Genomic DNA, 25444 nt, shown 5'->3' on the forward strand with positions numbered 1-25444 from the left:
GCGCTCAGAGAAAAAGAAGACTGTGAAGATGGGCCAGGATAGGTTTTATCAAGTATTGTTTTCTTAACCGCTGGATTAATTGATGCTTTTGTTCTTTCAGGGAGAAAACGGATCAATAAATCATCGTAAGAGTGCATTGTGCTATATGCATGTGTGCGTACCTGTTTTATGCACATGTACTTGTTTGGATCTGCACACACGAGTGCGTGTGTGTGGGTTCATGTAATGAACACCAGGCAAAGGCAAAGGGTGAGTTCAAAATGACCTAAGCGATCTGGATAACAAATTGAGAAAACAATTTGACTCATCACGTCTAACCGCCATCTTCCCTTCATTTTCGTCCACTTTCATGTTCGTTCTATTTTTACATGAGAATATTTCACTTCATTCTCCTTTTTAGTCTCTGTTTTCTTATCCGGTCTTTGTCTGGTGTGTGTTAGAGAGCAGCAGAGGAGCTCATCAAATTGGGACAGAGGAAAATATCTGAAAGCACAGAGACAAAGAGGAAGCTGTCTAATTTTTCACACCAGCAGCAAAAGCCCTCATGTTCTCCGTGCCTTTTTTGTTTGTCTGCATGTCTTTACACCTGAGCACATACAAATTTCTGTAAATGAGAAACGTGTTCTGGATTATTGGAGTTGATGTCTGCCCAGACTTACATGGGATGCAAATGGAGCTTTTCAGTGTACCAGTTGTTTGAACCCTGGCTCATATTCCTCATGTAGCATCTGCAGTGGCAGGATTGTGTGACATTTATTTTGTCTGGGCAGGAGTAAATCAGTGTAACTCCCTCAAGGCTGATCATCTTTGTCATGGGGGAGTGATTGCATAATGCTGTGAAATCACAAGGCCTGTAGGAAATATAAGACGACAGTGTTGTCTGCGGCTCCAGGCACAGCTGTCTGTAGATGTTTCATGCATGTACACAAGCAAAGTCGAGTGCGTGTGTCTGTGAACTGCATGACCGCTCTGTAGGGGCTTAACGCTCATAAAGGCCAAGCAGCTGTATCTCCATCTCATATACACATCCTAAATTTATATATCAAATGTGATGATTTTCTTCTGCGTATGTGTGTCTGTCTTCAATGCTTTGTCTCTCTGTCTGCCAGCAGGGGGCACTTTGTCTTACTGCACAGACCTGCACTGAATAACAGGCGATGGCTATGTCGGGGGAAAGAAATAAAGAAAGAAAATTAGACGAATGGATAAATACAGCTATACGAATTCAGAATTATACGTTGAAATATGTATTTTAACATCTTTATCCTTCTTTTACAGGGTGTCATCCTGTTCAGGTGCTGTATTCAGGCATGTCAAGACGAAAGATTTCCTGTCGGATTACATTGGCATCGATATCAAACAACGGTAACAAAGCCGAAATAAAACATACGTATAATATGCTTATTACTTTGATGATATGTATCTCTCGTTGATTTAAATTTTATTTATATCCATGTTGCAAAGTCAAGTTAATCTCATTAATCTTACATAACAACATAATTCCCAATAAAATACATGACGCATATATGCATATATAATTTTCTTTTCATGCTACAATTTTTAAACTTCTAGTAAAAAAAAGACTTTGGATTTTACCTTTGTACAAGGCCGACTTCTGTCAGCTGCTGTGTTTTCAGTCTGTCACGATCTGTCAGTGTTCTTCTTTGTCCCTGAGACCCTTAACCTGTGATGATATGAAAGGTCACAGGTGAGGCCCTTGGGAAAAAAGATGCACACAAATGCTTCTGGAAACGGCGATATTTCCTAAAAGAAAACCAAAGAGATAGTATCATTATCACTGAAATCATGGGATTATCACAAACATCAGAAAAGACTCAGTCATTGAAAATGAATTTTGGAGTGCATGACGTCATCTGGAGAGAATTCCCCAAACTTTCCAGTCAAAATGGGACACAAAGAAAAGACAATGTGGTTTTTGTGGAAGGGGCAGGACTTTTTAGCTGGGTTTGCGTGCTAAAAACGTAGATCACTTAGAAGACAGGTATGGGTTATAACCATGATATATGATTCACATGGAATTTTAAAATCTGTTTATAGATAGGGAAACTTACACTGAACACGTAATCGAGAGACAGGGAAGAGGTTAACGGCTAATTTTATTTTAAAAATGCAGAAAATGTATTTATTGTTAAAATTGATAAACTCTGAATATCTGAAAAAAATTCTTTTTTCCAGAATTTTTTTTTTCCAAGTCAGTTAGCCTTTAAATCCTTATCGTCTCATCCTCTAAATGTAAAACTTTATTTAACAGTATTTCCATTACAAATTACTAGAGTTGAAAACTACAGGTTGTTTCATGTGAAAATGCTATGTTTATTTTTAGATACTGTAAAAGAAAGAAAAGCAGCAAATTACCACCACTGACCCAGGGAGTCAACTGATCATCAAGATAGTTGAAAATTAATTGTTTATTCAAACCGATTAACCAACATTCTGTTGCAGCTCCGCATTTTTATAAATTCCATTGACTAATCATTTGAACCTTGTTTGTGAATGATCCGTTTTTTGGTTGACTGCAAATATGACAATAAAGTTCAAAAAATGATTACAAGTTTTTTTGCTTTTCTTAAATGCCATCTCCAAAACAAACGATTAAAAAAAAATGAAATCAGCTGTTTTGCTGTTATAATGTTGCCTTTATTTTGTGACACATAAGTCGAAGATTTGCTCACCCAGTCAGTTAACAGCAACATGATAATAAGCTCCTACAGACAACAAATATAAAACTCCACGGCCTCATTTTCTCGTCAACTAGCTGGAAGATTTCAGGTGAATGAGTGAAAGTGACGGGGTCCTTTTTCAGACTCTTGCACTGACACTCAGCCAAGGTGGCTCAGTGTTCCCTGGCTCTAAGCCCTCCATGTGTTTGTGCATCCTAGGACAGTTGACATTGATTGTGCAGGAGACAGACCAAGACACATTAGTACCCAGCTCGCTCCTGTCGCTGAAAAACACATTAACTGGCTGCATTGGGAGCCCCGTCTGGTAACCATGGCAAAGCACACAGGGAGGAGGAGGAGGGTTGAGACGGGGCAGCGGGTTCAGTACACAGTCTCTCAGGGGTTGTCTTTCTCAAACGCTTCTTTCCTTTCCTCCGGCCATGTCTGTCATTTTCTCTCAGACTCTCTCTCCCTCTTTTGAACTGACAACTTCTGTCTCTCTCTCCCTGTCTCCCCTCTCACACATGTATAAACACAATTTGCATATTTCTTTTTTCCTCTGCATTCATCTTATTGATACTGACCTCATTACTCTGCCCTTACCTCACACTCCACCCCCTTATCCACCTACCCTGTGCAACATATTCTGCCTCTCTCCAATTTGCCTTTTTTTCTAGCCTTTTATTTCAACCCATGCCTTTTCTTCCATTGTCAGTGTGGTTCCCCTCAGTGGAGAGGCACTGAAAAGACAAGAGCTAAAACAAAGTGAAAATGTGGAGTAAACCCAGCTAAAACATACAGTAACCAAACATCTGAGAAGGACAGAGGATTTTCCACAGTCGTATAGCTTATGTAGTACATTTTTGTGGGTATATAGCAAGCGTGTTCTAGTTAGTTTTAGAGTTTCTCCATATTTGCCATTTGTTGTACAGCTGCAAATTTAATTTCCTTATGTATGTTAACATTTTTATAACATTTACATTTTTAGTCCTAACGTGTTCACACATCAAATAATTAGGTTTATGCTTTGTGAGTAATTTGATGTTATTATAAAGGACATTTCTTGTTACAGTGGCTAGGTATTAATAAATAAACCTCAGTAGCACAAGGAGCAAAGAGTTGAATTGACTCAGCAGAAGTTATACAGTAAGTTTGTAATAAAGCTTTAAGTAGTCACTATAAGTTACAATGATTATTATACAGCTGTAATACATACAGAATCAGTAATGCTATTTTTAGTACTTGTAAACATGTTTCTTTGAGTAGAATTTGGAAAGTAGGGTTTATCGTGGTGCTACAGAGTTACAACAGTGTATTTCTAGAGTTTTTACCATTACTGTAAAAATTGATGTCCCAAAGATACTTTAAAATATTGTGTTAAGTACAAGTCTTTTACAAATGTCATTGGATTTAACAAGCAATCAAAGAACTAAAGGACTATTTTAGCTCATGTTCTGGGTAAGGTATAACGGCACATCAGGTAAAATGTAACATATCAGATGTATCTGAGACATGGCTAAGTGTGTGTGGAGTGTCAAAAATACTTTATAAAGCATGTATGTTCCTCATTTGATTTATCTTTTTTCCTACACTGTGTGAATATGGGATAAAGTTAGGCATTTGTACACCTCAATTTTTCTAAGGGTATACAGTGCATGCCCTTTGCAGGTAGTATCTGAAGCACCAGTTAATTATAATGAGTTAGTAGTGATGTATTCATTTCTGTATTGTGCAGATATTTGCTTGTCTTATTTTTTAATATAGTAATTTTAACCCCATTTTGTTGCCTGTTTTCTAACGAAAATTGGTGGAGTTTCCCAATATATCTCTTTATAAGATGAGATGTATTATGTTGATGTATAGACATGTGTGTCAAATGATATAAAAGATATAAAAGTGCATCAAAAATGGTGCACGTATAAACCTAAAATAAAAGACATTACTGCACAAACCAAAATAAATTGCAACTGTTAAACATTCATAGGTCTGCAGAGAGAAAACGGTTGAAGAGGTGCCGTTAGAAATGTAATTTAAAAAAAAAACTTCACAGCCACATCTTGGGAGTCAGCAAGGATGCTGAGGCGGAACTGAAACTTTGAGCTTCTGTTTCCTTCGGAGTCGCCTAAGTCAGGGACGACCGGAAGCGGTCGCAAATTTAAACAACCATCACAGCATCAATAAACGCGTACTTTCACTTTACGGGCTGTCTGGTGAATCCGTATTTTAAAAAAATAAGCTAAATTCGCAGAGAGGATTTCTTTAAGGTGAGATATGTAGTCTGTTAATCACAGCATTTTATTCGCTGGCGTCGCTAGCCACTCTTTTCATCGCCGTCGATTTTAGTACCGGACTATTACCTGGGAAACAATCTGATCCACGATGTTTACGGCCCTAAGTCTGATCAAATGTATTGTTCCTCAGATGTAGTTGACAATGCATGGGGTCTGTGGGATGTTTTAAAAATAATTTCCACTTATTTCAATATGTAAATATGAAGTGCAAGGACACAAAATCATACGCATTTGCATGCAGCTATGTTGGTTGTGCACGTTTTTGCTAACCTCCCGAGCACTGGACCACCGATGCACCTTCCCGCCGTTGGAAAATTGTAGTCCAGAAAATAGACTCAGCCGGACCCTTAGATAATATTTTTTTTAAATGCCACATTTATTATTGGTTTCTAAATAATATTTAATAATATGCATACTGTATACTGTTTTGTTCTGCAGCTTTGGTTGTTTATGTAAATGATGTGTTCCTTGTGCTTTTTCTTTAATCAAAAGAAAAGTAATTATCATATTGGGCCAAAATGTGGTTTCTATCAATGCTCTTGTCTGAAATAAAGGTTTTCAAGCTGCTAGAAATCATTCAAACATTTTACAATTCCTTTTGTAAATAATATAATGCGTTATAAATAAAGATTTAAAAACGGCAAAAAGGTTACTAAACACTAACTAAAAATTTACATCTGCCATTAGTCAAAGGCGATTGGATAATAATTATAATTATTCATAATACTTAGAAACAGACATGTTACCACATCAAGATTTTTATTGTTATAGTCAGCAAAAAAATCGCCTATTAATACAACATATGTTTGCCATACAAGACAAGGACAATGTTTCCTTAGTTTGTCATTATGACAAATGAATCTTTAACATAGTACTTTCTATAAACCCATTGTGTCACTTTGTTTATTACACTAAATCAAACTATATTGTTTCACTTACTGCTGCCAAAGCTTTCTGGAGTACTTGATTGTTTTTTTCTTTAAAACATCAGAGAACTCTGAAAAGGTGTCCGAAAGAACCAGATGACTTCATCAGACACCTTGTTTTGTCCATCCCACTGACCAAAACTTCAAATATGCAATTTAATATAATACAATACCAAATCAGCAGCTAATTCTTGCAATTTATAACAACAGGTGTTTGTAATTTTTGTTATTGTAGCTCTAGTTGTGAAATAAAAAATGTTTGCTCTGTAACAGTGAATATGATGACAATATTGGATATTGATCTGTTCGTATTTTGGGATTTAGCTGATATCAAAATATGAAATTCCCGCCCCCATCACATTTTCTGTAATTATTTAATCAATATTATTTTTGATTAATGTGCACAATAAGAAATTAATAAATAAATATTCATTGTTGTTTGTAATGTTTAGTTTACAGGTGCAAACCAAGCAGAAGTAGGTTGAGTTGAAGACAACAATATGGAAGAAGAAATTAGGATGGCTGAGACTGAACAAGGAGATGTGAGCAATGAGGCAGAGTCTAGTGTGCACATCTCCAACAACAGTCCAACTAAAAGAGGAAGGGGGAGGCCACAAGGTTTAAAGAAATTGAAGGTTTGTGTTACAGACGTTAACCTAATGGAGCTAGTTCCAGGAATTTCCAATGGTGGGTCCACACAGCCCCAAAGGGGGAGAGGGCGCCCAAAACTCTCTGGCACAAAACACACAGCACAGGAAGGTTTAGGAGATGCAAATTCTGTCCAAACGCATAGGGGTAAAGGGAGTCCGAAAGGGTCCAAGGACCATACCAGTAATGGAGACAGTCCTGTAATGGACCATACTCCTAAGAAAAGAGGAAGACCGAAAAAGTCTCACACCCCTGAGAAGACCGCTACTGAAGACTTAGCAAACGGTGGCTCTGATACACCGAAAATGGGAAGGGGCCGTCCAAAAGGATCTGTGAAGCGTAAGTCAGAAAGTTTAACAAGTGGTGAAGAAGATGAAGGCAGTTCTGTAAAACCTAGGAGAAGAGGCCGACCAAAGGGCTCCCCAAATAAGAAACCCAGGCTGGAGAAAGAGGTGAGCAGTGAGGGCGAGGCGGAAACAGATGGAAGCCTAAATTCATGGAAAAGGGGGAGAGGTCAGATTAGGAGGGTGGAGGTGAATAATACTGGGGGGTTAACACAAAACTCATCAAATGGCATCTCAGATATGCCTAGGAGAGGGAGGGGAAGACCAAGAAAAAGTATTCGACAGAAGAGTGACGATCAAAAAGAATCAATAACAGATGCCTCCCAGCCAGTTAAGAGAGGAAGAGGTCGACCTAAAGGCTCTTTAAACAAGAAACCCCCTGCATACGGTAAGGTAGGACGACCTCTGCGAGTACACGTCCAAACAGCAGTAGAGAAGCGTGGTTGGTCAAGAAAGCAACCAGCCAAGAGGGGGCGGCCAAGAAAGTACCCTTTGCCTTCACCTGAGGAATTAAAAAAGCCAAAAGTGTGGAAGCCGCTGGGAAGACCGAGGAAATACCCGCGTGTCGATCCTCCAGAGGGAGCTCCACCAGCCCCTCGCAGAAGCCGTGGTCGTCCTCGCAAGTCTGAGTCTAAGAAAGGAGCCCACTTACGCAAGAGTTTGCCTACAACTACATCCTCCCCATACAACCCCAACGATGGACCCCCGAGAAAAAGAGGCCGTCCCCCAAGTACTGCAAAAAGTGAAGATGTCACTCCACGGAAAAGGGGTCGGCCTAAAGGTTCACTCAACAAAAATAAGGCCAGAAGTGAAACGCAACTCGACAGCGTAGTCGCCAACCATTCAGAAAAAAGTGATTCATCTGCTATTGGGGTGCAAAGTGAAGGAGAGCCAGCAGAACAAGGGGAGTATGAAGTTAAGTACGAAGACAGTACTGGAGAAACGCTTATTGAACAGGAGGAAAGCTTTGAAGTTAGTAGCCAGGCTTGATAAACGATCTCGGTCTGACCAAAAAAGCTGCTGTAGTAGTTGCCGTTTTAACCGTAATATCCAATCGTGTCGATGAAAACCCACATTTTTAACATTATGTCGGTCAGATAGGTTAGATACGCAGCAGTTCTTCAGTTTTCCTAACTAACTTGTTTATCTTGTTTTGTTGTGCTTGCTTTTAAACAAAAAAAACAACAACTTTATTTCTGTCATCTGAATAAGTAGTACCGATGAAATTTTACTGGCATGTAGAATTTATAATTATAGACTGATTCTATATCCAGTTTTCATTTAGCCTTCAGATGTAGTGTTTGTCCATTTCAGTGTGTCAGTAAAACAGTTTCTGGGGAAGGATTAAAAAATAGGGGGGAAAAGTCTAAACAAATGTTGAGAAGCTGAGAGGAACAAAAGACAAGGACGGTGAAACTATAGAGAGCCGAAGTCCTAGCGTCACCTCCGGGCTGCAGCCTCTATTCCACTGGCTTCTGTATCTCACTGCAAATGCTGTTTGACTTTAGCCTGTCTTCAAGAAAAGAAAAAAAAAGTAATGCGTTCCTGGGGTTTACTTCTGTTATTCTAGGACCGAAGGACATAGGACTACAGAGCAATATTGGGCTCAGTCTCACAGTTTAACAATGTAAACTTGTTTTGCCAACTTATTTTCAAACACACACGTCCTTTTACGCAAATGCTTTTGAGTTTAAAATGAGGCTTCAGAATATTTTTACAGAAACAAAGGCAAGAAGGGTGTTGAAATAAAGAAAATAATTTTTAAACCTATATTTGGCATATTACAAGAAATAATTTACAAATTGATTCTGGCATAGGATTAGAAGTGTTTTTTAAATCACTGTCTTTAAAGAATATTTTTATAATAGCACTGTATGTAATGGCAGCATGAACCTTGGGATTAACCAATTATTCTGCAGCTCCCTTCAACTTTACAGAGATTTATAGCCAATGTCAACGCATTGTTTAGCTGTACTGTTTTGGTTCACTCTTGTAGTTCTCATAGGCTTGTTTTTGCTGTTATCAAGAAAGGTCTAAAAGCACGATGTGCACTGCTAATTGCTTTGCATCAAACAGCCGACACGGTTGGGAAATAGCTGTTGAAGCTAGTAGAGCATTTAGCAGCTAACATGCCAGTGACCAAAACCAGAGCTAAAAGAGAAATTGGATGATGGACTTTCAGACTCTAAATGAATATTATTCTTGCTCTTTAACTACTGGATGTGTAAATAGTTTGCTGTCATTAACCTTTAAGGTGGTATTGTTTGTTTTTGTTTTTTTTCCTCCACAGAGTTTCCACTTCCCCCAAGTGACAAAAAAAACCCATCTGTTATGGCGAGTTAAAGCCCTGGTGGTCTGTGACTTATGAAAAATTGTTAATGACAGCTTAAAACTGATGAATATAATTATTTTAAATTATGAGCAAACAAAACACTGTTGAGTAAAGGCTCTGCTCACATCTGATTGAGGTTTGCTTACCTTTGGGCCTGAACCTGGACGTCCCGGCTTTACTTCGACTCTCTATTGAGTATTTGTGGAGGTTGGGGAGTTTTCAGCTTTGGAGAAAAACTTTATCTAAATGATGTCATGATTTTCTTGCCAGTTGATCATGTTTGTTTTTTGCCTTAATTGCCAAAGCTTTGAATGTACCATCACTTTCTTTTACTCCGATCACTGCACAGATCAGCCTCTTGGCTTTCATTATGCGCATTCCGTGACAGGACGGAAAAGCTCTGCGTACTCACAGCTCGCAGGAGATTTTCTCCTCCACTCATGTTTTTTGTTATTTTCCACTGTTATTGCATTGCAGTCGTTATTTCACTTTCTCTGATGTTTACGTGTAGCTGTGAAGCCTTTTCTTTTTTTAATAATTTCTGACTGTCATGAGATTAAAGTCAAGTGATTAGATTAATTTCACAAAATTAATTGACTTATTTTTCAGCACCTTTTGTAAAAATGTATGACATGACTTGTACATCAGTATTACTGATATTAACACTTTAAGGTTTGCCATATTGTGGTTTTGTGTGTCCAATTATTATATGTCAAAGAATGTGAGGTTGTGGGAAATGAAGGCCTAAGATTTTATCAAATCACACGTACATTGGATCTGGCTTTGTAAAGCCAAACCATTTTAAATGGAAATGTTTGGATTTTGTGTGTTTTAAACAAAAAACCAATCATTTGTGAGATTATGGTCTTAAAATAAATCGGTGATCTTGCTGTTTTATTTTCCACAGTCTGGTTTGATGTGTGGCTCAGGTGTGAATGAATTCCTTTCTTAACTTACCTTTGGTTCGCACAACTTGATAATTTACAGTACACATATACAAAAGCAGAAATTTTCTGTTTATTATAGGATTTATGGGTGGCACCTCTGACCTCATCAGTTCTGTTTGACAGTTTGCAGTTGAGTCAGCTAAACGTAGAGTAGAGTAGAACCTGTGTTCAAAGCTCCGGTAAATATAATGATGTTCCGTGTTATTGTATTTATTCAGATCTCTGCATGGTAATTATCCATAAACCAGCATAAGGCCCTGCTCTGCAAAAAGTCAGTATCTGTTGCTGTTTTTGGTAGTAGGGTTCTTCTTGTTTGGTATATGTTAAGCAGCATACTGATGTTGTACCGTCTTCCTTCTTTCAGGCAGATCCATACTAAAGAGGGCAACATAAGATATAGGACAACACAGACCACAATCTGTCTGGCTTGTCTTGTTTGTTTAACGACAGTGACCTTTTCGGTATGCGGAAATCCAGTCAGAGTGATACCTCTTCGCTTTCCTCGTTTCTCTGGGGAAAGAAAGGATTGCACACCTGGTCACACCTGACAGTTCACTTTTAAACTTCAACACTGACACGCAGCTGAACGATCGAAAACGCGATTCTACAACAAAACGACGCCCTATTCCGGGGCCGTGACCACAAACCGGTACGTCAGATATGAACCTTTTCATTTAATTGTGCGTTTTTAACTTACTCACACGACTCGGTCGTTGCGAATGATTTAGCGGAAGCCTGGAAGTAAACAAGGCCGAACTAGCTACAGCTCAATGTTCATGTACAGGTGATTAGAGCTTTAGAGAACCTTCACCGTTCACGTCTAACTTAAGTCATGATAGTAAAGTTGGTACTGACGTCACTAAAACAGTGACATTAATGTAGCACAGATTGAAACTGTGTGAAGGTAAAGTTGAGTCGAGTAGAATAAGGAAATACGAAATCAAATGTTTCCTGGAGCGTTACTGTGTCCAGTTCTGCTTTGTTACTGACTTAAAGGCCCCAACTCTATTACTTTACACAAATGCTAAGGGCGGAATGTGTGTGTGATACCAGTAATGACAATGAAGTACTTAGATTGCTCTGTCAAGGTGTGTGTCAGAGCTGGTCACACGGTCCACTTAATAAAACAAAAGCCCATTTTACATTTTAAATAGTAGGCTACAAAGACAATGTATAAAATGTCACGACTGAAATGTTTGTTTTTGAAAAATATCTGTGCATTTTGTATTTGATGAAATGTTGAGACAGAGGCATCAAAAAATATCTGTAATGCTAAAAACAATAATCTATTGTTAATAACAATAAAACACTTAGAAAAGCTGAAGAAATCACTGTATATCAGACACAAGGCCAAAATTCTAGTACTAATCTTTAGGGCCCTCAGGCAGCACTGTATTAAAAACAAACACAAAAACACCTGAGAACTATTGTCAGTGAACACAGTTTGTTGCTGCATCCAAAAATAGAAGTTTAAACTCCACTAGGCAAAGAAACGGCAAGATCCAGAAACGCCACTGCCGCTTCTTGGACAAAAGCTCATTTAAAATGGACTGAAGCAGTGTGTCTGTGGTTTGACAACTCAGAAATTGAAAGGTTTGAAGAAAAGTTGTTTACAGATGGTATCAGGGATGGGGCAGTACTCAGGTATAGTGTATATTATCTTGTACAATATGACTTTTAGAATTGTGTTAATTTCTGAAATGTTTGATAATAACTTTATTAGACAGACATTTAAGTTGTTAACTTGATTAGTTGACTTGCATATAATTAGTTTAGTTTATTGAACAATGTTAAAGAAGGATCAGAAAATGCAAAATCAAATAATTCCAGCAATTTCATACACAATATAATCAAACAAGCACAATTTCTAACCACACAATACCACAACAAAGTATCAAGATACCTTTTTGTTTCCTGTTGTTCAAAATTTGACATAGAAACAGCTGTTGCATTCAAACTTGCTCTAAGCACTGGTTCCCTGTGCATGGGCAGGACAAGTAAATAAAAGGCAATACACCCACAATGAACTGTGATTTGTGTGTGTGTGTGTGTGTGTGTGTGTGTGTGTGTGGTAAGCTGAAGACAGAGCAGGATGTTGGTTTAAATGTTGTTTTAACTTGTTTCCCACAGGGATTTCAACAACTATGTGTCCCAAAAATGATTTTTGGAACTTGAGCAACAGCCACTGACAGATTATACTCAATTTAAAATCACAAAAATGTCTGAGCAAGGTGGTTTAGGCTCTGAATTAATTCAAGTTGTAGAACTTGATGATCCAGCTGCAGATCAACAGATAGTAGAATGTACGAAGCTGCAGGAGAGCAATGACTTTGAGGAAAAAAATGAAATTAAAGATGAGGAAAACAATGATGATTTAAAGGAGGAGGAAGAAGAAGAGGGGAAGGAGGAAGTGACCAGCTCAACTATTCTGGAACCAAGCACTTCACCTCATATTGGAGACAAGAGGCCTCATGTGGAAAATAATGATGGAGCCTGGGCAGAAAAAAGAGCACCAGAGCCTGAAGAGAGTAACAGTGGGATCAGTGGAGGAAGCCAAGACTTCTCAGAGGAGGAGATCCAGGATGAGTGCGACAGAAAGAGTAAAGCCAAATGGAGAGAGAGCTTGCCTGAGGGCGAGAGATGGAGGGACGATGAGATTGAGGTGCAGCAGGATTATAATCAGAACAATATGCTGGCAAATAAGTGGGAAGAAGTAGAAAAGACTACTTGGATCACAGAGAAGAGTACCCTGGGTTTCACTCCACAAGTCATGATTGTGCATCCGCCTACTAAAGGGATTTCTGAGGAAAGCCGGCACTTTATAGAGAAGGACACAGCAAAGGAGCCACAGATGCAGACTGGACACTCAGCAGGGCAGTTTTACCCAGAGTGGAAAGAGCATGACGACAAACACTGTGAGTGATCGACACAAACTAGACTTTATGGCACCTGGTTCACATTTTATTAAGAGTTAAATTTAAAGTTTTCATTAAAATACTGTAATCAAATAGTCATGCAAGTCTTAGTAACTAGATGAATCCAATTAAACAAACGAGGCAAATTATTTACCTTATTATTTTATTTTAACTGGGTCCCATTCCCCTCCCCAGCGATGCAGTTCCGGTCGAAGCCCGGTAGATATTGGGGAGGGTTGCGTCATGAAGGGCATCCGGCGTAAAAACTGTGCCAAATCAACATGCGGACAATGATCCGCTGTGGCGACCCTGAACTCACGGGATAAGCCGAAAGGATAGTAGTAGATTTTATTTTAACTGGGTGGAAGGTTGCGATGCTGGAAAGCAGTGTCAAGTCACCAAATATGACAGTTTTCATTCAAGCCAAAATTATGTTTAGTCTTATGGTTAAAGGGCCCTTGTCATCTAGCTGTGGGACTCACATGGGAACCTGTACATAAGACAGACAATAGTTAGGACAGGTATAACTTGAATATTAGTACAATAGTAGGTAACAGAAATCAAATAAATATGAGAAGTGTATTTTCAAATTTGAGGTGCAGGTTGAGATCAGCTGTGGTAATGTTTGTAAATCAGTTGTTATATTTGTGACATTAATACCCATCTTTAATCAGCAGTAAATATATACAATAACAAAAATAATGAAAAATAAAACTGAAGTAGACAGACACAAAAAACCGACTGCAGAAGGAAAGAATCTGAGCGGTGTCACAGCCAGTTGCTGGTAAGATTTGTAGGCAGGCTTTTAGTTGTGAGTAGTGCAGAGAAATCAGTGATAAACAACTTTCATTCAATTTGACAGGTCACACGTCAGTTCTCCTGTTTGCTTTATTCCCGACACAGTAAAGTGTTTTCTGCCACACATTTTCACTTAGTGAGTGAGTGAGTCACTGCTCACTTAGCCTAGTAACACAGCGTAATGATCTCTCTTCTCCTTAATCAGACATAATTACATGAATTATGCCGTAACTTCAGTCTCATTCGTTGCCTCGCCGTCCCCTTCCTGTCATTAATAGACGCAGATTTCTCATTTTCCTCAGACATGTGTGATCCCCTGTGCATCGAGAAACTGAGGCTGGCTCTATCGACGGTTGCTGCAGGGCTCCTCTTCCCTCTCCTGGTGTGGGGAGGTTATGCCTTCCTTCCTTTTGACTCACCACTGCTGGAAAGCCCCCCTCTCAGGGTAGTGTACACACTGCGGTGTGCGTTTTTCGCCACAATACCCATCCTGCTTGGTAAGACCCTAAACCTGTATACAGAAATCAAGCTAATCATGCATTGAAACAAAACTCTTGAAGCCATAAACACCACATCACAGCTACTAACGACCCTCCACTCTCTGCAGGTGTGCTGGTGCAGGGTTTTACCCGGCTGCATTTCAGCTCGCTGAGCCCCCTCTATCAAATTAAACTGGTGAACAGAGAGGTGGCTGTGCACTGGCACTACGTCAACGAATCGCTGGGGCTCTTCCTGTTCTACTTCCTGCAGCTGGCCGTCATGGCAACCTACATCAGTCAGGACCTTGTCAAACTGGTGCCGCTGCTCACCATCATATTTGTTCTCGGCAGGTATGCACTCGTCACATTCTTCAGAAACCAAAGATGAATGAAGAAATGATTCGTTGTGAAGTTACTAAATAATCCTAATGGATTTTACAGTCACAAGTAATACAGTAAGGCATAAAACACAATGGAAATAAGACAGAAGCAAAAATGTGCTTGCCCCAATGCTCAAAGAAATCGAAAAGAAGGAAAAAAGTTGCACAATGAACACAATACTAAGCAAATTATACAAAACCCATTATTCCAACTTGCATTTAGATTATAGACGAGGCCTAAGTGAAAGAAAACAATAATTCTTACCTTATGGTTACATATATTGTTTAGATTTAGTCTTTAAAAATCCACAAATTTGATAATGCTCACATAACAAGAGTCCAATGTCATGCTATTAGGTGTTCAGCGTGACATGTTAAACAGATGACGTCCACTAAGTTTAGCCCGTCCGTGTCCTGACTGCTTTAACACTAAGCGCACAGTATGGCTGAGGCTGTACAGGTTTTGGGCCCCAAACCAGATCACTGGACAGATAGAAATGTGAGCTGACAGTGGAATCCTTTGGAAAGTCAGAGGATCACAAAGGTTATCAGAAAAAATCCTCAAAGGATAACATCAGTGTTTGGGCCACATTTCATGCTGATCCCATAGTTCTGGAGACCACAAATATTTAATTTAACCATTTCTTTAAAAACTGCACCAAATAGTTAGTCCAACTATTAAATGACACTGGCATCTCTAGAGCCAGAAACACTAATATATGAGTTAGAATTCTACCAAAAGCCTTCAATGTGATGATGACTTCAGAGGCTTAAAGTGTTTAAATTTCTACTCTACCGTGATGAAATTGCTGATTTATGCTACAGTATAATCAAATTTGTTTTTGCAGTGTGTGTTTGTGAAGGAAATGTGTGAAGCCTGTGATGAATTCAGTTTGGTGTTGAGCTGCGCGCTTACGCTCACTTTCAGTTCTCCCTTTAAGCGATTCACCAATGCAGTTTAGGCAGTTCATTCGTAGTAATACATCGTAATGACTGAGCGTATTTAGCATTCAAAGTTGTCGTAGACGCAGCTTTCACAAAACACACAGTCAAACCGTGAGTGATCAGGAAAGAATAAAACCAGTTTAACCGTATTATCTCAACCACTTTGTATGGGGGAGTAAAAAATGTAGGTGAATGTTCAACAGTTAGTCACCAGCAGTTTGATTATGTAATATCTATTGTATTTTTTAAAAGGCACATCCAGCTGAGACTATGATTTTTTTTATTTGTTATGAATGCAAAGGTTGACAATACGTTTTTGGATACCTCCAAGCCTTCTCATAGAAAAATGGAGATTTGATCTGCTCTGAAATGTGATTACTCAGGATTACAAGGATGAACTTATTCACGGTTGTTTCACGTTTACATTACATTTAGATACTTGACATTCACTCAGGATTATAGATTCAGGAAAAACATTTTGATGTTGTGTGTATTGTACTGCTTGAACAATCTCTTGAGACCAACCGATGACCGAAGCAAATTCCTTGTATGTGTTAGCACACTTGGCCAATAAATCTGATTCTGATTTTCGGCAATGTGCTCATAAGCCACTGCAACAACTCGGAAAAAAACAGCTACTCACTACAGAATCAGTCTGACATTACTATTACTATTATTATTAATTACATACCCAATCTGCTTTTCTTTCCATACTAAAGATATTTCAGTGTCAGTGGAAGGTATTGAAACAGTTACTGAAACTAGAAGCTCTTGCGTCACGTAAAAAGCAGAGTCATCCTGCATTCTTGCACTTCAGCATCAGCTTTTCTGTTATGAGTACTCTTTGCTCTGAGGGGAAAAAAAACGACATTTTGAGACAAAATTAAAATGCATCAAGCACTTGATACAAACTCTGATGAAAAAGGCGAAGCTGTGTAATGCTGTTGAGGAAAAAGAAGATTTCTGGGTAGAAATCAGAATTTTTGTTTGTTGTATCAAAACAAAGCTGACCATAACTCAAACTAAGTCTGAGCACAATCTCATTTGCTTCTTTTGGTCGTCTGTTTACTTGCATTATTTTCTGTGCTGCAGGCTGATCTACTGGCTCTGCCTCTGTCTGGACAGCAGCATCAGAGGCCTCGGCTTCGGATTATCTTTCTTCCCCATACTGGTCATGCTGGGCACCAACCTCTACTACGTCTGCTCGTCAGTCGGAGAAGGGGCGGTTTTCGACGTGGCACCTCCTACAACGGCTCCACCTCCCAGGCAGCGGTGGTGGGGTTAAAGTGCAGTGTACGGAAAGCGGTGAGGAGCTAAGAAATCAACAACACATTTAATATCATGACAAAACACTGTTATGACAACTGGTCTCGTTTTTTTTTGGTTTCTTTAAAGTTGTATTCCTTTATAAGTGAGGCCAGGTTCATTAATTACAGCAAGTACAATTTATCCGATAAGGTTTCTGCCATAATTTTAGTATTTTCAACCGCGACTATAACCAATGATGAATTGTTTCTACTTACCATAATGTTCATCACACTGTGAGTGTGTATGAGTGAGATTGTGAGAGTGAATGGCTGAATGAGAAGCAGTGTAACGAGCCTAAGGAACCAATAAGGTGAAAAGGGCTACGCAAGTGCAGACCATTGACCATTTATGCCACAGACCACTGTTATTGTCTAAAATCAATTTTAAAACCAAACCAGTAAAAAAAACTGCCACACTGGATGTTTTTGTGCACTAGTGGAGGTCAAGGCACAGAAAAACAGCTAAAGCTTGTATAACATTATGGTGAACAGAGGGACTTCATCATTGCTTTTACTTGGTTCAGAATTGCTTAAAAAAATGTACTGAACCTTTTTGTAATATTCTCAAACACTCATTGAGCTTCTACTAGATCAGGATTACAACAGAAGAAGATGGTGGAGGTTTACAGTGCAGTCAAAAAATTGTACGACTAAAGTAAGATCTTAACATTTTGATTTAATCAAAAATTAAATATGACCTAGTGACAAAAATGCAGAAAATGAGTGTTGTGTAAGCACAATTGATGATTGATTGTGTCCTGCTTTGTGTTTCCTATAGCTGTTTCACAATTAAAGCCACGTTTTTTCAGTTCAATGTTAGATCTGGTAGAAAATATACTGAAAGAGATTATTACCAAATGGAAATAAATTTAAGATGATTATAGATGATCTTTTCAGATGATAAATACAATTTAAAAAAACAAACAAAACAAAACAATAAAAAAATAACTTATTTCCTAAACAGCTTATGGGTGATATCATTCACTATGTAATAATTTATTTGTGCTTTGTTTACAAAGAAATCAATGATATAAAGAATGGAGAAATACTACAACGTTTAAAAGTTTATGTACTCCATAAAATGAGTACATAAACTACATGTTACACAGATGTGACCTGCATTTCTGTTCTAAATTGCTTTTTATCTTGCGCTGATTAAACACAATTTGGAAGCCAAACAAGCAGAAAATAAATAATGCTTGCTATCAAAAGTAAATATTTAAGGATAATATTCAGTTTTTCTTAAATTAGGTTAAATTATTACCATTAAGTTGTTTTACAAAGTACGTTTTTCACATAGCTAGTACTAGCAGAAATCTCTAAACTTTATTAATACCTGAGACTATTTAATGTATCTTTAATGTATTTACAGTTTAGTTATTCTTGTTTATATCACCATAAGTTGCTGGGATGTTATTGGTTAGTCTTTTTATTTTTTCTTTCTTTTGAATGATCCTCCTCGGTGTGTGAAGGAATGTGTATTTAAAGTAAATATTTGGGATCTTTAATAAGCACAATAAAGCTTTATTATTAAAAAATGATACTCAACAGTGTGCAGCACCTGATGATTCAGATCCAGATGACTGAGGTGAAGGTTGGTTTATAATCAGGTGTCCCGATACCACTTTTTCCAAGACTGAGTACAAGTACTTACATTAGAGCTGTTGGCTGTCGTAAAAATTTGGGACTATGTGTAAAACTTAAATTACTCATATTTGATTCCCATTCCCTTTTTGAATTTGATGGCTGCAACACATTTCAAAAAAGTTGGAAGAGGGTAATGTTTATCACTGTATAGCATCCCCTCTTCCTTTAACAACTGGAGACCAGTTGCAGGAGTTTTAGGAGAGGAATATTGTCCTAATTGTGTCTGATGCAGGATTATACCTGCTCAACAGTCCTGAGCTTTTGTTGGCAGATGTTTCATTTTATGATTCACCAAATGTTTTCTATTGGTGAAAGGTCTGGACTGCAGGCACCCGGACTCTTCTCCCTTGAAGCCATGCTGTTGTGATGGATGCAGTATGTGGTTTAGCAATGTTTTGCTGAAATAAGCAAGGCCTTCCTTGAAAGAGATGTTGTCCGGATGGGAGCATATGTTGCTCTAAAATCTCTATGTACTTTTCAACATTGATGATGACTTTCCAGATGTCTAAGCTGCCCACGTCATAGGCACTAATGCACCCCCACACCATCAGAGATGCAGACTTTTGAACTGTCCACTGATAACAAGCTGGATGGTCCCGCTCCTCTTTAGTCCACAGGACACTTTGCTCCAGTGCTTTTTGCCACATCCTTGTTTACACGGACAACACGACGTCAGCATCCTATATTAACCGTCTGGGGCAAAGAGTTATCACTGCTCCTGTTTGACAGTGAGCTTATGGTTGGGCCTCCCACCCCTTGTTCTATTTCATGGTTCAGGTTGGTCCAGTTGTGAAATAGGAATTTGTTTCTCTGCTTCAGTGTCCTGAGTGGCACTAGCGGGGCATTAACTACATCCTGCAGTATAATTTGACTTATTATGCTACAGCCAGAGGGCACACGACATAAGAAATAAAATGATGGTTATGTATTGTAACCCTAGCTTCTATGAATGTGTTGCGCAGCCCTCTGGCTCTTGGGCACCACCACTACCAGTTTTCGGGGGAAGATTTAACACCAGTATACAAGGGCAGTATCGTACCAAATACTGATACCAGCATAAGGACATTGCTAGTTATTACTTAAAATGCAGGTTTGTGTTAAGTGTGTGCAAGTACAGAAGGTAGTTCTGATGTATAGGTAAATGCAGTTGGACGGCTGAGAATAAGTAATATTTACATATTGCTTCATACTGTTCATTAAAAATATTAGGTTAAAACATCATTTTTAAGCCGTAATTCCTTACTGTTAAGTTTGCATTACATTGCCTTTTATAAACTAACAGTTGGTCTAATATCAAATAAAATAAAATTATGAATTATGTTTTTCATAACTTGTCATCCACTGGGCAACATGCGAGTGGACCGAAAAACGGACACGATGTTTGAGATTAACTTTAACCAATTGCCTTTAGTATTAGGTTGAAAAAACACAAAATATGGTTTCTGATCATGGTAACTCACTACTGCGTAATCTACAAATATTACTAATCTGATACAGTAATGCCTTTCATTACAGCGTCACCTTAAAAAGTCATGTATACTATAACGCATCAAATTAAATCTTTTTAACAATTAATTGTCTCTCGACGGGTTTATTTAATCCATAAGGTGTCACAAAACAGTAAGTTTCCATCACAAATTAAGTTTAAGGTGTCTTCAAAACTAAAATACTATTTTTTAATGAGTTTTTTTTTTCAATCTTATACTAGTTCATGGTTTATAAATTTGAGTTCAGATGTCAAGGACTCGATTGCCCAGTTGCTGCTTAACTCATAGGAAGCCGTAAGACATCAGCTCAAATTAGTGAATATCTATCACTGAATGTGTGAAATGAAGCTTTGCATGTTTTGTGACAATTAGCAAACACTGTTGCACTTTGGAAACTGACTAAATTGGATTTATTGTGAATTTAAAACTAATGATTTTTATTCTTTTAATTCTTCATAAAACTCCTAACAGGCAATTAAACTATAAAATATTTTAGTCGCTCGTGTGTTATGGTGTAAACAGTGATTGTCCTTTTTTCATTTTCATGTTAAGAGATTAAGCCAGAGATCCAATTTCATTTCACTCAGTTTGTCTATTTAATATATAAAATACGGTAAAACATACGCAAAAAGGATAAGGTTTCAAGGGACTTGGATACTTTGGTACAACAAACACTTTTTTGTAAAAGCGGTATAGAATTTCAATAACGTATCAGTGCATACTTTGTATATGAAAATATACACAAACTGTATATCATTCTCAAAAAAAAAAAAACAAAAAACAACAAAAGAAATATTTTCTTTACAACAAAAACCCAAAGCGGACTAGCTCAGCACAATATATTAGCTATAAATTTCATCTTTAGTATTTCATATGCTACATTATTCTGAGTTGTTTTAAAACTCATTTGTGATGCATGTCCTCTACTGTATGTAACATATGTCTTGTTGTTACCTGTATCCCATGCACTTACATTTTTCAAATTTAATGAATTACTAATTTCAGTTGTTTCCCGTTTTTATAAATATATTCTATATCTTAATTAAAACTGCAGCATTTAACTGGTAATTCCTTCATTGCATTTGCTAATACCACAATAACTGATCGTGCAATTTTCAGCAAGTTGTTTCAAAAAAGGAACCCAGTACTATGTTTATGATAAGATAAAATAAAAACAGTTGGCTATCCTACACAAAATAGCAATAAAATAAAAGCTCCATAATAATATCATTATAATAATCGACAATGGAACTGTCACCAGCACAAATTAATCCAAAAATAGTGAGATTCTAAAAAACATTGTACACAAGTAACTGGGGTGCAGGTTTTCATTTCTCATATAGATTGTCTTGTGACTACACTGCTAGCTTGGACAGAGAACCTTTTTGTACATGAACAAACCTGCGAGAGGCAGGATGCTGAAGTGTGGTGTCACATTTCAGTCAACCATCAGTGCCCACGAGCTTCAAAATTATTTTTTGTAAAAGATGGAAATGACTGTGCGGTAAAAGAGAAGACCATTAATGGTCTGAAAGATGATAGTGCCCATTAATTCAATTTTTAGAGGACCAGTTTGACATTTTGGAGTGACATCATGTCGGCTCATTAAATATGAAGCGACAGCCAACAGCTTAGCTTAATTTAGCATACAGACTGGAAACAGCTAACCTGGCACTGTGCACAGACGGTCTTCCTACCAGCACTTTATAGCTACTTCTGTGTCTTATCAGCTAATCTAACATTCTATGAGCTTTATGTTGTTTTCATGCATTGTTAGCTGTGTAGGAAGAACAAGAAAACCTCCTGTTACTTTGACTTAGGAGTGTTTACACGTTTACAAATCTTTCCACTGTTGTTCTACTCACTCATTTAAATAGCGTAATTTAGTTATACACTTAGAGAAATTATTTATCTGAGATAATACTGTATTAAATAATAAAGTATCTCAAACCCATCAGTTTTGTGCTGGTTCTGGTTTAAGTGAAACTCTTTATAAATTAAAAAGGTGGGCCAGACAGATAATACTGCATTGAATTATATTTTGATACAACTTTCAGTTACTTCCAGTTCTTTTGAACTTTCCTTTTTAATTTAAATCAAAAACTGAAACATCATTCTGTGTAGATGGAGCCAAAACACCACAATGTGCAGTGGAAGAAGAATTATTAAATATTTCATGTACATGAAAGCATGTTAAACTGCTTCCAGGTCCCAGTTTTTCTTTGTTGTCTGCTAATCTAACTGGCTGCTGGCTGTCACTTAAGATTTACATTGCAAACAAGGTAAGTTACCAAAAGGTAAGTCTCCCAAAGTGCTGGTCTATTATTTTAATAGTTTGTAATAAATATTCACTATCATAGATTTATCGAAGGTGTTGATGTTAAATCGTTGATTGTGTCCGATTGAAAGAATACAACAGTGAAGTTAGAGTGAGAAGCTACCTCCACACTGTCGAATGAGGGACGGAAAAATGACCTGATCAAGAAAAATGGCAACAACGATGGTGTTAGATGTGTGCCAGCATTTGTGAAAATGGCACACATTTGTTTATCACGCATGCTCTTTCTCTAAACATTCATCATAGACCCATAGTGTCTGCGTCAAAAACTGGTCGCAAACTCTGCACTGTGGACAGCGACTAATCACATTAAACCGCTTCACCTACACAGACTCAAGTGTAGGATTGTTGAAGTAGATAATCAACAGTCAAACATCACATCTTGTCCCCCCGCCCCCCCCAAAAGGTGAAGCAATCAAAAGAAACTCTTTGTGGACTATGACACTCATACACAAACTTGAAATGGTTCAGACAAATCTGTCCTAGAAAACACAATTCAACAACAAACACAGCCAATTTCTTGACTTAATTTCAAAAGTGATAAAAAGGCATAATCTGTGTCTGTCCAATGTGTTACATGATTCTGTGGATCAAAAATATGTATAACTAAGTGTATTTAATCTTAACTACATCGCAAGTGAATGGCAGTGTCATAATAATGTTTGGACAATTGGATGAATGGACAATTTTATACTTTGATCGTGGGTTTTAAAAACGTGTGGTAGGAGAATATGATGACACCACAACTAAGCAGGCCTCCGTGAGTGAGAGACAAAGTGCACACACCATCAACACTAGAATAAAATAGGTTTACTGAAACAAGTCCGATCCACCAGCACTACCTAGTGTGGCGTAACCCCTGCACCATAGCTCAAAACATGTCAAATTCACACTCATATATGCAAACAGATCCACTGAGAATCAACACATTGCTTGTTTTTAGGGATACCTAGCAAAGTCTATGCAAATATATTCATATGTACATACACGTCGTTGAAGCTGAAAAGCTATTGTACTTTGTCGCCAACTGAAGCGGTAGAAATATAGAAAATGTCTTTTTCCTTTCACTTTTTGAACACGGCAAAGAGCTAAGGATAGCTAGAGAGCTAAAGAGGACATCAAAGCTTTTGTATAAGGAGTGATTATTATACAAAGTCAGAATTTCTACCTCTGGACAACAAACGGATTTTCAAAACAGAATTTTTTTTTTTGTTTGTTTTTTTTAAATACCAACAGATAAAGAACACTTGGACTCAAAGAACCAAATACTTCCCTACCCAAAAGAAGCCACAAGAGGCTCAAAAATCCATACAATGCTTTTAACTGGATGGCATCTACTCCTGGTTATAAGATAAGTGGCTGGCGGGATTTTCTGGTGCAACAACTTCCATCCAAGTTCCAGAGGAGATGAGGTGAGAGGATGGGAGGAGCACCCAGTCTGAGGAGAAAGTGATGACAAATCCGAAGCCTGAAAATCATCAACAGTTTCTAGTTCTTGTTGTTTTAAATGACAGTGCGATTGATAAATTATCAGCGTCCTTGCTCATGTGCGAGAGGCATTTGGCTTTTTGTTGTTGTTGTTGTTGTTTTTGTTGTTGAAGTTGAGAGTCTGATGTTGGCACTCTGGTAAGTTACTTGGCTCCACAGCTGCAGAGTGCCACCTGAGGACTCCAGCCTGTCTGGGTGTACGTGGTAACTGCGGCTGCAGAAAGATCAATTCATAGTGAAATCCCCTTAGCTAGACAACCCTGTTTGAGTCTGTTTGTTCAGTGCCAAATAGATGTTCAGTCCTCAAACATGTCCAGATAAAGTTATTCCCAATAGTGCAGTTTGATAGTGACTTATGGAAGAATGGACAGCACACAATCCCAATGGTGTTGATTTTCATAGAGCGGGGGTAATGAGTCAAAAGGCAGAAGTCCCACAATGCTGGCAAGCCACCAATCAAATTGTGAACAATGTAGCAGAGCTTGATGTAAATACACAAAGCTCATGCAGAAACCATGTGAAAAGTAAATGTTTTTATAGATTCATCAGATTGACAAAAGTTTCAATACCTTACCAAAAGAAATGACTATATGGAGACCACTGAAGCAAGGCTTTAAATTTCTACTGTCCTGCTATTCAAGGGGTCTACCTGGGACAAAATATCTAAGCGGCCCTCCCCTCGATCAGAGTGTGATAAAAGTTTTTTTGTTTTAATCTTTTTTTGATGTGATTTATTTTTATTTTTTTGGCAAAGCCTCGTAACTCTGGGTGACACAGCTCAGTTATATAATTTTGGACAGAGGCAGATGTGTGATGATAGTGTCACATGGCAGTGGGGGTTTAACAATGGGTGTGTGTGTTGTGGGTATTTAAGTGTCACCAAAACTTCACTAGAGGTTCTGAGAAGTGGTGCTGGCGCATCTATGTGACCCAGGTGTCCAATCTCATGCGCTTGCCGTTTCCTCCCTCCTGCTCTGGTTCGTTTGATGCCCTGAGGAGCTCGCCTGAGGGACTGAAGTCAGGTGGCACAGACCGGCTGGCGGGACCTGTAGTGGCAGCTGCACTGCCGTTGCCGCCGCCACCACCATTGCCACTGCCACCCGGTGCACCAGTGTCATCACGATCGCTGCCTTCGAAGGAGCTGGCGTTGCTGCTTACGCTGTCTGCAGGTGAGCGTCCAGTCGGGGGATCCAGGCACAGCAGGGAGCCAGGATATTGTGGCAGAGCAGTCAGGATGGCTCCCCCTGAGGTCGAGGATGCTGTGGTGGAAGAGGGAGGAGGACAAGGGGTGCTGCGATCTCGACCGGGCGAAACAGGTTCTGATTTGATGCTCACACTGGAGTTTGTGTTGACTGTCAACATGGCGCCTTGAGGTAAATGGCTGACTGGCCTGAAAACAAAATCACGGAGGATGGAGAGAGGAAAAAATTAAGGGGCAGAAAAGGGGGAAACCAAAGGGGAAAAAAAACAAATGATTAGCTGTTTGACAAA

General features: G+C 38.4%; 2 protein-coding genes across 11 annotated transcripts in view; one reads left to right on the forward strand and one right to left on the reverse strand.

Annotated features, from left to right (window-relative positions):
• Positions 1-4787: 4787 nt before the first annotated feature.
• tmem79a (transmembrane protein 79a) lies at positions 4788-24800 on the forward strand. 5 transcript variants are annotated; one of them, XM_067498913.1, is made up of 8 exons: positions 4789-4945; positions 6351-6533; positions 10534-10818; positions 12300-13084; positions 14167-14379; positions 14490-14712; positions 16779-16991; positions 23702-24800. In XM_067498913.1, the coding sequence occupies exons 4-7, from the start codon at positions 12388-12390 to the stop codon at positions 16969-16971; spliced, it is 1326 nt and encodes a 441-aa protein (XP_067355014.1). In that variant the 5' UTR covers positions 4789-4945; positions 6351-6533; positions 10534-10818; positions 12300-12387; the 3' UTR covers positions 16972-16991; positions 23702-24800. The 5 variants fall into 5 exon arrangements, with proteins under 5 accessions (XP_067354988.1, XP_067355014.1, XP_067355005.1 ...); XM_067498904.1 differs by lacking the exon at positions 23702-24800 and adding an exon at positions 18956-20916; XM_067498895.1 differs by lacking the exon at positions 23702-24800 and having other exon boundaries at positions 16779-18536.
• Positions 20700-25444, reverse strand: part of LOC137124137 (myocyte-specific enhancer factor 2D homolog) — a 29107-nt gene continuing 24362 nt past the window's right edge. For all 6 annotated transcript variants that reach the window (XM_067498839.1, XM_067498867.1, XM_067498857.1 and 3 more), the window contains one exon: positions 20700-25343. In XM_067498839.1, coding sequence (XP_067354940.1) covers positions 24875-25343 — 469 coding nt within the window. In that variant the 3' untranslated portion in view covers positions 20700-24874. The remainder of the gene's footprint in view (positions 25344-25444) is intronic.

Source organism: Channa argus, chromosome 1 (assembly GCF_033026475.1).
Source record: "Channa argus isolate prfri chromosome 1, Channa argus male v1.0, whole genome shotgun sequence".
Taxonomy (NCBI): Eukaryota; Metazoa; Chordata; class Actinopteri; order Anabantiformes; family Channidae; genus Channa; species Channa argus.

What these genes read in the sequence shown, in the direction of transcription:
- tmem79a (XM_067498887.1), top strand. Translation starts at nt 6,399, where the DNA reads ATGGAAGAAGAAATTAGGATGGCTGAGACTGAACAAGGAGATGTGAGC.